This window comes from Tachysurus vachellii, chromosome 20 (genome assembly GCF_030014155.1).
Source record: "Tachysurus vachellii isolate PV-2020 chromosome 20, HZAU_Pvac_v1, whole genome shotgun sequence".
Taxonomy (NCBI): domain Eukaryota; kingdom Metazoa; phylum Chordata; class Actinopteri; order Siluriformes; family Bagridae; genus Tachysurus; species Tachysurus vachellii.
The window spans coordinates 17038450-17052578 of NC_083479.1; the positions used below are offsets into that span (position 1 = coordinate 17038450).

At 34.4% G+C, this 14129-nt stretch overlaps 1 protein-coding gene across 1 annotated transcript in view; it reads left to right on the forward strand.

Annotated features, from left to right (window-relative positions):
- The window catches only part of LOC132863710 (uncharacterized), a 48693-nt gene extending 35318 nt beyond the window's left edge, over positions 1-13375 (forward strand). The window contains exons 38-61 of the mRNA XM_060896667.1: positions 1329-1361; positions 1477-1611; positions 1895-2068; positions 2369-2401; positions 2517-2651; positions 2953-3126; positions 3402-3434; positions 3551-3685; positions 3901-4074; positions 4502-4534; positions 5424-5723; positions 5898-6007; positions 6103-6167; positions 6257-6393; positions 6505-6672; positions 7986-8183; positions 8381-8545; positions 8996-9174; positions 9261-9431; positions 9616-10977; positions 11070-11111; positions 11269-11328; positions 11425-11488; positions 12472-13375. Of these exons, the coding sequence (XP_060752650.1) occupies positions 1329-1361; positions 1477-1611; positions 1895-2068; positions 2369-2401; positions 2517-2651; positions 2953-3126; positions 3402-3434; positions 3551-3685; positions 3901-4074; positions 4502-4534; positions 5424-5723; positions 5898-6007; positions 6103-6167; positions 6257-6393; positions 6505-6672; positions 7986-8183; positions 8381-8545; positions 8996-9174; positions 9261-9431; positions 9616-10977; positions 11070-11111; positions 11269-11328; positions 11425-11488; positions 12472-12533 (4142 nt within the window). The 3' untranslated portion in view covers positions 12534-13375. The remainder of the gene's footprint in view (positions 1-1328; positions 1362-1476; positions 1612-1894; positions 2069-2368; positions 2402-2516; positions 2652-2952; positions 3127-3401; positions 3435-3550; positions 3686-3900; positions 4075-4501; positions 4535-5423; positions 5724-5897; positions 6008-6102; positions 6168-6256; positions 6394-6504; positions 6673-7985; positions 8184-8380; positions 8546-8995; positions 9175-9260; positions 9432-9615; positions 10978-11069; positions 11112-11268; positions 11329-11424; positions 11489-12471) is intronic.
- Positions 13376-14129: the final 754 nt, after the last annotated feature.

The following is a 14129-nucleotide window of genomic DNA, read 5'->3' on the forward strand; positions in this document are numbered from 1 at the left end:
GGATGGTTGGTAACCAAGAATACACTAGAACAGCATGAGACCAGATGGCCCTTGTAACAGAGGGTTATTGTGCTTACCCAGCCCACAAAATGAATTGGCTCTAATGCTGTTGTTCATTGCTACAATAGATTTTCAGGTAGAGGCCCAGCTCCTGATTATGGCGCTCCACCTGGCCATTGGCTTAGGGGTGATAGCTGGATGTAAGGCTCACATGTATGCCCAGCTTCTTACCGAACACCTCCCAGACCCTGGATGTGAACTGCATTCCGCGGTCAGAAACAATATCCTGTCAGATGCCGAAGCAACGGGATATGTGTTGAATAGAACTATGGCTGTTTCCATTGCCGTAGGTAGCCCTCTTAAGAGGATGAGTCTGCAGGCCTTTGAAAACCGATCCATTACTACCAGAACTGCAGTGAAACCTTGGGAACAAGGGAGGTCAGTGACTTAATCTATCGAGAGGTGGGACCATGGTCTTTCGGGTACTGGCAGGGGTTCTATGAGGCCTGCTGGCTGCTGACAAGGTGTATAGATCTGGGCACAGACGTGGCAAGAGTCGACATATGCTCTGACATCCCTGTCCATGGAGGGCCACAAGAAGGCATTTCTGAGCATTTTTAAGATTCTCCGAATGGCAGGGTGTCCTGAGCTAGGTGCGATATGTACCCACTTTATGGTGCATTGACGGAGTGCGGTGGGGACGTAAGGACTTAAAAGCTTGCTGCCCCCCTTCGTCTCCACTGGTCTAGTGTCTCTTTTATGGACAGGATTACCCAGTTGCCAACGTCATAGTTAGTTTCTGCTAGGTTTAACTTGCAGGAGAAAAGGCACAGTGGTGAAGCTTACTCTTTTTAATTGTTTAAGCACTGTGCCGATCCCGCAACACAAAGCATCTGCTTCCACAATTAATAAGCTGAAGTGGTTGGGCTGGCAGAGGATGGGGGCCATAGTGAATATTTTTTGAGTATTTCAAAGGCTTGTTAAGCAGCCTCGGACCACTGAAGTTTTTTGGGTTTCCCATTTAATAGCGAAGTGACAGTGTGAAGACAGTACAGTAGCTTAGACATGGAGTATAAACACCTGGTTGTGTACCCTTGGGTAGTTGGATGCTTCGCAGGTGTAATTGTAACATTAAACCACCACCACATGACATGACGATAAAAAAATTACAATGGACTCACTTAAGGTAAAATGCACAATAGTGAGGAATGTAAGAGAAATAGCACATATTCTTTAGATATTTGATTCTGAATGCATTAAACTAGTTGATTCCAAATTTGATATTTATCCATTTATTTTTAAAATTGTGCCATGTCTTTTCTTTACAGATAATGCTGCATGCCCCACTGAGCCACTCCCAGGTAAAACTATGCCAATAACTTCTACATGATGTACAGAGTCTCACCAATGTTCATGTCATTTTTATTTCTCGTAAAATCATATATTTAAATGTATTTTATTTCATGGTTCTCCAAGCTGATTATCTGATTGAGGTTGAGATTGCTGCAGCAGACGTAAATATTCAGTACCTACTGAGGAACCTTTTGGAGAGAAGCAATTTACCCTTAATAAACAGTGACATGAATATCACTGACATTAACATCACTACAGGTATCCGACTTTAAATTTTATATTAAATCTTATACACAAAATCTGTCAGAGATCGTGTTATTATATGAATCATCATTATGTGTGTCACTGTGTCATTATCTTAAAATATTCGCTTACAGTGTTAATGGAGTTATGTAAGCTCATGTCAGATAGTTAGATTTCTTGTTTCTCCTTAATTAATCTTTAAGCTTTATTAACGAAAACATATAATTTTTTTTCTAAATGCTCATAAAAACATAATCATAAGAAATCACACCTTATAATGTTATATTCTATTCCACAGTGTGCAGTTTGACTGGTACTGAATATCAGTGCAGGTGTGAGGATCAATATTTCTGGCCATGTGAAAAATGTACACTATATGGATCTTGTAATAACGTAATCAATTCGTCGTGTATCTGCATCAACACTTTACCAAAAGATGGACACTTCTGCCAACCAATCAATGAGCTAATGAGTATGTATAACATGTAACATGAATTATAAACATGTCTCTGTGATGCTCTTTAAATATTTCATTAACATATAATGGTTACTTTTAAAAACAATTGTGTGATAATCCTCCACTACATGACATGCTCAATATGAAAAAAAAAAAATACAACAGACTCACTTAAGCTAAAATGCACAACAGTGAGGAATGTAAGAAAATTAGCACATCTCTAAATAATTGACTCTAAATGCATTAACATAGTTGATGCCAAAGTTGAAATTTGTCCATTTATTTTTAAAATTGTGCCATGTCTTTTCTTTACAGATACCACTGCATGCCCCACTGAGCCACTCCCAGGTAAAACTATGCCAATAACTTCTACATGATGTACAGAGTCTCACCAATGTTCGTGTATTTATTACATTTTCTTAACATGATGTATTTAAATGGAATTTCTTTACATTTCTCCCAGCTGATTATATGATTGAGTTTGAGATTGATGCAGAAGACATAATGGTCCAGAATCTATTGAGGAGCCTTTTGGGGACAAACAGTTTACCCTTAATAAACAGTGATATCAGTATCACTGACATTACCATCACTACAGGTTTTAAATTTTTTTTTACTAACCGATTTTAAATTTTATGTTAAATCTTATACTCAAAATCTGTCAGAGATCATTAGACACGTTATTATACAGTACGAATCATCATTATGTGTGTCACTGTGTCATTATCCTAAAATATTTGCTTAAAATGGTAATGCAGTGATATAAGGTCATAAGCATTATTTACAAGCATCTATGAGCATTATTTACGAAAACACAGAAAAATAAATATTTCTAAATGCTCATAAAAAACATGACCGTAAGAAAACCACACCTTATAATGTTTTATTCTGTTCCACAGTGTGCAGTTTGGCTGGTACTGAATATCAGTGCAGGTGTGAGGATCAGTATTTCTGGCCGTGTGAAAAATGTACACTATATGGATCTTGTAATAACGTAACCAATTCGTCGTGTGGATGCATCAACGCTTTACCAAATGATGGACACTTCTGCCAACCAATCAATGAGCTGATAAGTATGTATAACATGTAACATGAATTATAAACATGTCTGTGTGAGGCACTTTAAATAGTTTATTAACATATAATGGTTACTTTTAAACAACAAATGTGTGATAACCCACCACTACATTCATTCATTCATCTTCTACCGCTTATCCGAACTACCTCGGGTCACGGGGAGCCTGTGCCTATCTCAGGCGTCATTGGGCATCAAGGCAGGATACACCCTGGACGGAGTGCCCACTACATTCATTTATTTTTAAAATTGTGCCATGTCTTTACTTTATAGATAACGCTGCATGCCTCACTAAGCCACTTCCAGGTAAAACTCTGCCCATAACTTCTACATGATGTGCAGAGTCTCACCAATGTTTGTGTACTTTTTAATTTTTCTTAACATGATATATTTAAATCTAATTTCTTTCACATTTCTCCCAGCTGATTATATGATTGAGTTTGAGATTGATGCAGTAGACATAATGGTCCAGAATCTGTTGAGGAGCCTTTCGGGGACAAACAGTTTATTCTTAATAAACAGTGACATCAGTATCACTGACATTAACATCACTACAGGTAACTGACTTAAAATTTTATATTAAATCTAATACTCAAAATCTGTCAGAGATTATTATAGACAAATGTTATCCAAAGTCATAAGCCAACATTACATTACATAGGTAGATTTCCTGTTTCTCCTTAATTGATTTTTATGCATGTTTAAAAAACAATATAAAGTAAAAAAAAAACTTTGTTATTTATACCTCATAATGTTTTATTCTATCCCATAGTGTGCAGTTTGATTGGTGCTACATATCATTGCAGTTGTGAGAATCAGTATTTCTGGCCGTGTGAAAAATGCACATTATATGGATCTTGTAATAACGACACAGAATCCTCATGTAGCTGCATTAATGCTTTTCCAAATGATGGACAATTCTGCCAACCAATCAATGAGCTGATAAGTATGTTTAACATGTAACATGAAAAATATGCATGTCCCTTGATGCTATTTTAACACTGTATTAACATACAAGAGTCACCTGCTTATATGCATTTCTTGAAATTTTAGTTTTTACAGCATTGAATTTTTATATGCTTTAGTACATTTAGAATTGACCAAATAACCTGTAAATATTAGTCCTTAATAATGAATGTATAAAATACTAATAAAGGTACAACAGCATTAAAATAAAAATGTTAGTTTGGTAAGATGTATACAGTAGTAATACAAAATTCCACCAGGGTTAGGGTACAGTAACAGTAACATTAGATATGCTCTGGATGTTTATGTCTCTACAGGAACTGCATGTCTAAATCAAAAACTAAATGAATCTAAACAAACTGAATTTAATAGTGATTTTAAACTGTACTGTTGGCTTTACTTTATAGATAACCATACATGTTCAGCTACAACCACCACAGGTAAAAACACACTTCCCTTCTCTCTCTCAGTCTTTTCAATATGAATGATATAACATTATAGATTTAACAAACAAATGAGAAGACCTTTGGGGAGTTTATACATACAATGACAGTGTGTCTGCTTGGTTTGGTTTGATCAGGTATCTTTGAGTAGATGTTTTTGTAGGTGTTTTTTCTTCTTCGCGTCTTCTTGTTGTTTTCAGTTCCAAAGGAAATACCAGCAGTTTATGTAGAATTACCGTTTGATTTCGTTTCATTCAAGCAGCTGTTTGTTTTTCTTTTGTCAGGGTGTTTGACACATTCCATTGAAATTGTGTTTTAGAGCTTACTCAGAGGTTAAAGATTTAATTATTTATTAGTATTTGACCTGCTTTATTTGTGTAAATAACAATAATAAATAGAAATATTTCAAATAAATGTAAAAACTGAATGTTGCTTGCATAACAAAAAATGCTTCTTGTATAAGTTTACAATACCCGAGTTTTATAGAAGATTTTATAGAAACAATGAACAACCACCTTTTCCTGAACAAAAACTGTCACTGATGCAAGGGAGTAAAAATGAAGACGAATTTAAAGACAAGGTAATAGAATTTCATAACTTTCATTCCATAACAGAGTTGTATCTAATATTTTGGACATACAAATAATCACTGTTGGATAAATAGTGAGGTGCTGGATGCTATAACTTGACATAATCTAAGCCCTAGCTAGACAAGGCTCTCACTCAAATCTCAGCACAAAAACTAAACAGAGGCAGGAAGCCACAGTGAGACCAACAAAGTACAGTTGCAGAGAGTGGAGTGAAGGTGCACCAAAAAACCATTTCATGATTATGTCGAGTAACTGAGTCCTGTATGAGAAAGAAAGCTTTGCTTTGTTCACCTCAGCATCCACACCTACCTCAGCATCCACACCTACCTCAGCATCCACACCCACCTCAGCATCCACACCGACCTCAGCATCCACACCGACCTCAGCATCCACACCCACCTCAGCATCCACACCCACCTCAGCATCCACACCTACCTCAGCATCCACACCCACCTCAGCATCCACACCTACCTCAGCATCCACACCCACCTCAGCATCCACACCGACTTCTATAACAACTATAACCACCACCGTCTCAGCATCCACTTCAGTTACTACAATTCAAACCAACGTTCCCATAATCACCACAACTCCAAGTATGATCCTTATTTTATTCCTTTATCAACCCTAATTTTTAATGCAATTGTTTTTTATGTTTTATGTATTTAACTTTGGATATATACATATTTTCACTTTCATTTTATCATCATTTTATTATCCTCCAAGGTTAGCATTTTTTTAAATTGTCTGTTTTGTTCTTTTGTTAACAGCCATCCATATATTAACTTTCTCAATGGTAATAAATGAAAATTTTGACCTTTTACTCACTGACACATCCAGTACAAAATACAAAACATATAAAACAACAATCGAGAATTCAGTAAGTATTACACCATATAATTTTATATAAGAATGATTTATATGATATTAATAATAATCCATGTTATTCTTATTCATGTTATTTTTAACTTTTAGATTAATAAAAGTTACAGTACTGTACCTGGCCATCAGGCCAACTCGGCAACAGTGACTAACTTCAGGTGATGCTACTGATTGTTATATAGATTTATTATTTAGATCTGTTATATTTTAGAGTTAATGTCTTCAATGATGTCCTTTTTTTTAACAGGCCTGGCAGTGTGATTACAGACTTTACTATTAAAGCAACAAGTACCAGCCTTGACTTGGTATCAGCAAACCAAAACCTTGCTAGCAGTCTCCGTTCTCAGGGATTTAATGTGAGCGATAATGCGTTCAGTCAAAGTGGTAGGTGTTTGTTATCTATATTCAACTTCTACGGTATTAATGTTGTACATGTTTACAAGTATGGAGAGCTCTTGAAGAACAAATAGAAATGTACTTGACTCTTTATTTCAGTGAAAGATGGACTATATCAAAGTAATGGCATTATCTATCCTGGGACAAATCTCAATCTCTCCTGCAATCCACCTGTGCTTAATGGTATACAATGGACCCTGAATGGGGCTCCATTAAGCGAATCAAGTAATATCCTTCTACTGAACAATGCCACTTCAAGTAACAGTGGTAAGTTACAAATAAATCTACTAAATTAGTTATCTAAGAGTGGTCACACATAATGTGTAAAATGAAGATGAAAAAATAAATAACTTGCAAAGAAATCCACTTAATAATGTCTCAGCACAATACACTGTAGGTCAGCATATAATATAGTGTACCATACATGATAAACTAAACATATACTGTACTATGTAAAGAAATGCTGTTGAGAAATTTTGTTGCTGCCATTTTAATGTATTCATTACAAATACTCTATAGCAAAAAAAAAAAAAAGTAAACCAAACAATGGCCTCAGGTACAATTTATGTAGCTTCTTGAGGTTTACTTAAGACAGTATTCCATATTATGTACAGATTATAATGCTGAATTTATGGTGGCCGAGAAGTGCAAAACAAATTAACAAATCCCAAAACACATTAACAAATCCGAAAACAAATTAACAAATCCCAAAACAAATTAAAAATCCGAAAACACATTAACAAGTCATACAACCCGGAAGAGGTTGGTATAGTTTGTGAATGGAAACTTACCATCATCGGACGAGACACCTTTCATTCACCTGTATATCTTTAATGACAGGTGTCTTGTCCAATGATCTCTTCTGGGTTGTCTGAATCGGTGCACGAAACACATTAACGAATCAGTAAACACATTAACAAATCAGAAAATACATTAAAAAATCAGAAAACACATTAACAAATCAGAAAACACATTAACAAATCAGAAAACACAACAACATTTCAGACAACCCGGAAGAGGTTGTTATAGTTTGTGATTGGACAAGACACCTGTCACTCAAGGTATACATGAAGTTCAACAGTCTGCCGCAGGGAAAAGTTGGAATGGATGGATGGAATGGATTACTGAGGATTAATTCTGTTATTTTCTTATATTTAAACGGAGAACTTTACACATTACACATAAGATTCCATACCTGTATATCTTGAGTGACAGGTGTCTTGTCCAATGATCGGTAAGTTTCCATTCAAAAACGATACACTACCGTTTCCGGGTTGTATTTGTTAATTTGTTTTCGGAATTGTTAATTTGTTTTCGGAATTGTTAATTTGTTTTCGGATTTGTTAATGTGTTTTCAGATTTGTTAATGTGTTTTCAGATTTGTTAATGTGTTTTCGGATTTGTTAATTTGTTTTCGGATTTGTTAATGTGTTTTCGGATTTGTTAATGTGTTTTGCACTTCTCGGCCACCGTATGAATTCCCTGACCATGCTTCATAATTATTACATTTCATATTTTTATATTATTTACATTCTAGTTATTTTTATATATTATTATTAATTATTTCTCTACTTTCTCAGGTCAATATGCCTGCAGTACAACAGTAAACTCTCTGCCCTATGTTATCTGGCAAACCATCACAATTCAGCCGTACCCTAATATCGAAGTGAGCACTGACAAAACTTTACAATGTAAGACTGATACAATTCCACTGAAGTGTTGTGTTCAGTTGATGTATCAACTGGAATGGGGCACAGCATGCAGCTCACCTTCAACAGGTGACACATAACTGTTTTTTTTTTTCTTTTTCTTTTAGTTATATGTGTTATGGAAGGTCATGAATCCAAAAACCAAACCTTGATTTTTGATTTGTATTTAGTATGACTTCAACATTTCACATAAATTCAGTGTTTAATTGAATGATTATTTGCCTGATTTTTGATGATTTTTCGTACTATTTAATTGTATTGCACAGACCCAACAACAGGCTGCATATTCTGTAACTATCCAGTTAACCAAAAGCAGTGTGAGACTAATGGCCAAAACATACAGGTCTCATGCCAACTCAAAACTCCCATCAGTGGAATTACAAATCCATCTTACAACTCAAAAAGCATTACACTAAATATAATAAACAAAAGTGAGTAATCATTTATTTTTATTTACACTTCTTTCCTCGGCACCTCATGTAGTCACTCACTCACTCTCATTTTCTACCGCTTATCCAAACCTCATGTAGTATAAAATAAAAATTAAAAACAACAAAATAATTCTTATTACTTTTACAAATCATTAATATCTTTGTGACATCCATTTTCTGATCAAATGTTCATTATAAATATAATGCAATACAAAATGTTTTACAATATTATTATATAATATGTACAACAAATATATTAAAAATAAATTTTCTTGACATGGAGAAATATTGATCTACAAGGTTACATATTATATCTAGAGGAATATATTATTATTATTATTATTATTATTATTATTATTATTATTATTATTATTATTATTAGTAGTAGTAGTAGTAGTAGTAGTATTAATAGTAGTAGTAGTATAATATACTTTTCCTTTCATTCTTTAGAATTTTACTGCTCTGATTCTGTATTTGGAGCTGGAAATCTGGGAGACACACACAACGGAGACTGTGGTGAAAACATGGTTGGCTATCAAGTAGCTCAGTGTAATACATCAAACCTCTGGAACATCATAGAAGACCACTGTGTCCTGCTTATTTTTGTTTTGTTAAAAGAAGAATCTAAGGCAATTTGATTTTGTTCTTACTTCTATCATGGATCAACTTGATAGTGATTTCAGTTTCCTGCTTAACAATATTTTTCTTTCTGTAGACTGTACCCTTGGAAAACATCCCACAGTTTATGTTCAACATCAGCAGTAATGTTACATCAGAGATTAAAAACATTGTTAAATCTCCAGATACCATATTAACACTTGTAGAAACACTGACAACCATTTCCAGTCGCTGTCAAGCAATTTCAATCAATCAACCAGTTATGACAGTAAGTAATTTTAGAGCATACGATTGGCTTGTTTTGATTGCAAAAACATTTCATACTATGCAGCAATTTTACAGTTACAACTCCTGTTGGAACTTTAGTTGTATTTTTAATGATTAGATATTTCTAATGTTATACTATATGGACCAGATATGCTATATTTAATATATTTAATTTTTTTTGCAAGGATTTCCTAAAAATAACTGATGTCATTGGATCAGAAGGTGCACAAAATTCATGGGTGATTTTAAACAAGAACAATACAACAATGAATGCCAGTTCTGTACTTCTGAACTCCATTGAAAGCATTGCACGCAGACTTTTGGATGACAACACCACGATAACAACAAACTTGTCTTCTTTTAATAAACTGACATTTTCTTCCGTTACAACCTCCTTTTCTGGAACATTTGGAAAAAATTCAACTACCCAAATAAATATTCCCATGACTAAGGCCAGTATGTCCCTCACAGTCATAATATCTTTGGCTTTTAACAACATCTTACCTGTTCGAAATCTGACCTACAATAACAGCAGTCAGAATGACACCAAGATCAATGGAGACGTAGCTGTGATTGAGACAAACTCAACAATTAACAACATCTCTCTCTCTTTTGATGTCATAAATACTACATTGGGAAAACCTCAGTGTGTCTTCTGGAACTTTAATCTTCTGAATGGTGTTGGTGGATGGGACTCAACTGGATGTCAGTTAAAGCTATTTGGGAATGAAACTAAAAGATACACATGTGAGTGCAATCACACAACTTCTTTTTCAATCCTGATGTCACCATTTACGCTGGATGAAGTCCAAGCCCTAATCTTAGACTATATAACCTACATCGGTGTTGGCATTTCAATGGGCAGCTTGGTTTTGTGTCTCATCATTGAAATCATCATATGGAAATCAGTGACACGAAATGACACATCCTACATGCGTCATGTCTCCATAGTCAACATCGCTGTCTCACTTTTGATTGCAAACATTTGCTTCATCATTGGAGCAGCTGTTGTTAAACAAGAGGGTCCCTGTAGTACAGCAACATTCTTCATGCACTTCTTTTATCTTGCCCTTTTCTTCTGGATGTTGCTGTCAGCACTTTTGCTCCTCTACCGCACCCTCATGGTCTTTTCCAGAATGACCAGAGGAGCAATGATGGCCATAGGCTTCACTGTCGGCTATGGAGCCCCGTTAATTATAGCTGTCGTTACTGTGGCATCTACAGCTGGAGGCAAAGGATACATTCAACAAGGTTACAATTGTTGGCTGAACTGGAATAAAACAAAGGCTCTCCTGGCATTTGTGATTCCCGCTCTGACGATTGTAGCTATAAACCTCCTGGTGCTTATTGTGGTTCTGTGTAAGATGTTGAGGAGAGGAGTTAATGCTTCCACTCAGCCAGATGAGAAACATCCCCTAGTTGTCATTGCTAGATGTGTGGCGATTTTAACACCTCTCTTTGGTCTAACGTGGGGATTCGGCATTGGGACCTTGGTGTCAGGGAACTTTGGAATTCATGTCGTGTTTGCATTCTTTAATTCACTGCAGGTACTATTTAACTATTTCTCAAATTTGAATCATTCTATATAATGTCATATTTATTATAGTAAACGTTAAAAAATATTTTTGTCTCTTTGAAGGGTTTCTTTATTTTGGTATTTGGAACATTACTGGATAGTAAGGTACGATTACTCTAATGTCATTACACACTCTTCAATTCAAACAAACAAACATGAATAATTATTTGATATTGCACATACTTTTGGACATTTGTAAGTGACTCTGGATAAGGGCATCTGCCAAATGCTGTAAATGTAAACAAATGTTTTGTGGTTTCAGGTCCGAGAAGCATTGGCAGGAAAGTTTTTACTGAGGAGCTTAAGTTCTGGCCAGACTAGGGTAAATATAGTTTATATTACATATGCAAGTTCTTTAGAAAATAAAAATGACTTTACTTAGTAATTATAGTTGATGACAAATCTGTCTGGATTACAGAGTACGACTGCAGGACCATCATCCTCAAGTGGATTTCCTTTATTTCAAAGACTACGGCAGAGAAGTATGTAACTAAACTGAAAATGAACATGCACAAATGTAATCTTTTCACTTAGTATTTGACTATATTTTATTAGAACATTCACACACTAAACTTAAACTCTCGTTTAAAGTTTGTTTTAAAACAAGTAATAGGATAAATGTGCAGTTTTTAAAATAAACCAATTTTGAGTGTAGAACATTTCAGATTTGATCTGTTCAGCATGTTAAATCTGTTGGCTGATATCCATAAACATGTATTTAGTCATCGTTCTTGCTGAAAGCTGTGGCATGTTCATGTGTGACATTTCTAAATGTGTACTATTTCTAAGTGTACAACATTCCTGTTGATTCCAACCCAGTGCTATGACACTGTGACACTTCAGAAAGTCTAATTGTGTCCAAATTTAGGTAGACACTGTGTCTGTTAATAAGTATTCTTTTTTATTTGTAATTTTATATACATAGTATTATGAAATTAATTTATTGATTTTTTGTTGCAAACAATGTTAAATAAATGCATAAAGAAAATTTGCTCTGTGGTGTATGGCTGTTTAACATGAAAGGCCATACTGTAGGCAATGCATGCTTTTCTTTAATTAAGAAAATTGTAAGAATAATTGAATAAAAATTGTTAACTTTGATTTTTTTTTTAATTTAAGGAATCAGTGTGAATTTAAACTGACTCAATTTGACTATAGGCTGAAATATAGTAGCGATAAACTGCTGATTAAATAGTGTCTAATGGTGTCTGCCAAAATGCTGTAAAAATAGGAAAATTATTGTATTTTAAACCCTGTGCATCATTTGAACTGAACTGGTTATGTTCCTTGTCCTCACCTCGATTTAATTTACAACATTATAGGTTTTTAATAAACTTTTCAGTCCTTTTCTTTTGATATTGCACATAATACATTTTGGTTTTGTTACATGAGCTTTAGCATGCATCAAGAACGTTGCATTGTCCTCAGTTGTGTTGGCACTAATATATATGTATTTTTTTTTCAGATGTTTATAATATATCGAGTGGCAGCAATATGTCTTCAAGCAACTCAGATACAGCTAATTGACACCTAAACTAAACACCCATGTTATAAGGATCTGTTTAACTGCAAACATCAAACACAATACAGTAGTCTGGACTTCTGCCTCAAATACGTCTAGTGCTTCTTATTTCTATTTCTGAAATGTATTCTGCTTTGACTTTCTTCATCAGCTAGGTACAAATATAGTTCCATAGTTTTAACACCCACAAGGATACACAGAAAACTTCAAAACATACAGTTTTTTCACGTCAAAAGTCTTCTTTGTAAACTTCATTATTTGATTTTTTTTAACCCCAAAAAATGATCAGATATTTTCTCTCTTATTCCCAAAAATACTGTATATGCTCTATTTCCACTGTTGCTCTACAAAATGCTTTGTCGTTATTTCATATCTTATGTACCTTATATTGACTGACATTTACCTTGATTAATCACATACTACTATTATACTAATTTACTAAAATTTTGCATTTTAGCAATAATGCAATTTTGGGGTAAAACAAACAGGCTGGTCTTAAACAGATATGTGCAATTTGTTAATGGTTAAATTAATTTTAAGAGTCAAAGGGAAACAACTGTTGCTGCTGAAAAAGTGTAATTAAAGTCAATTGCCATCATTATATCATCCTTTATACACAATTTGTTTTACTACATACTGTCACAGCCACCTCTAGGGATCCTCCATCGTCTCACCTGGAATTCTACAACCCAAGCATAATTTTTTTGTTTTAGCTTTTGTGTCTTGGATTGCATTTTGGTTGTATGCCTTTCTCCTTAATTGGACTTTGTCTGTTTAATAACCTGTCAATTTTGGATGTAGAGCTGTATTGATGTAAGATTTAAATAAATACTTCTCAACAAATGAATTACTATTTACAATAGTTTTAATCAACCTAGATTTGGTTCAGCTTTACACACTAAGCATCTCACACACATTAAGCAAGTGTTCCTTATTTTAATGTAAATATTAATTACCTACCATAATAATAAAATAATGTGCCTGCTCCACAACTTTACTGCTAATGAACTTTCAAAGCCCATTACTTGTATTTTGATATAATCAGCCACTTTGAATATTTACTGATTTGTCAAAGTTACTTTTAGACACTATCTTAAAAAGTACACTATCTAAAGTACATATATAAAAGTATTAAATATGTAGTAAATATATAAGTAAGTAAATATATGAAATAAATATATTTGGTTTGCTTGCTGAACCTCACAATCTAAACACATCAGCAATATTTAGAGATGAGTTCAGGCTTTGTTCCGGCCAATCAAGTTTCACACAAATCCTAGCAAACCATGTTTTTACTGATTTTAAATTGCCTAACAGGGTATAGTCATGTAAGGATCATTAAGATGCAAGACACAAGTGTATATCCTATCATATCTGCATAGCGGGTGTCAGAGAATAGACAGGCAACATCATATAAGTATAATCCAGGACAATGAAACCAGAAATCAAGAAAACAGAAAACTAGAAGAATGCAAAGAACAAACAAACAAGAAATATTTATTTAAGGCTCAGGCTCACATTGTCAAAAGGCAGAAAAAGGCAAAAGGCTTGAGACACTGATCTAGGGACTTTTTAGGACTTACACTAAGGAGCTATTCAGT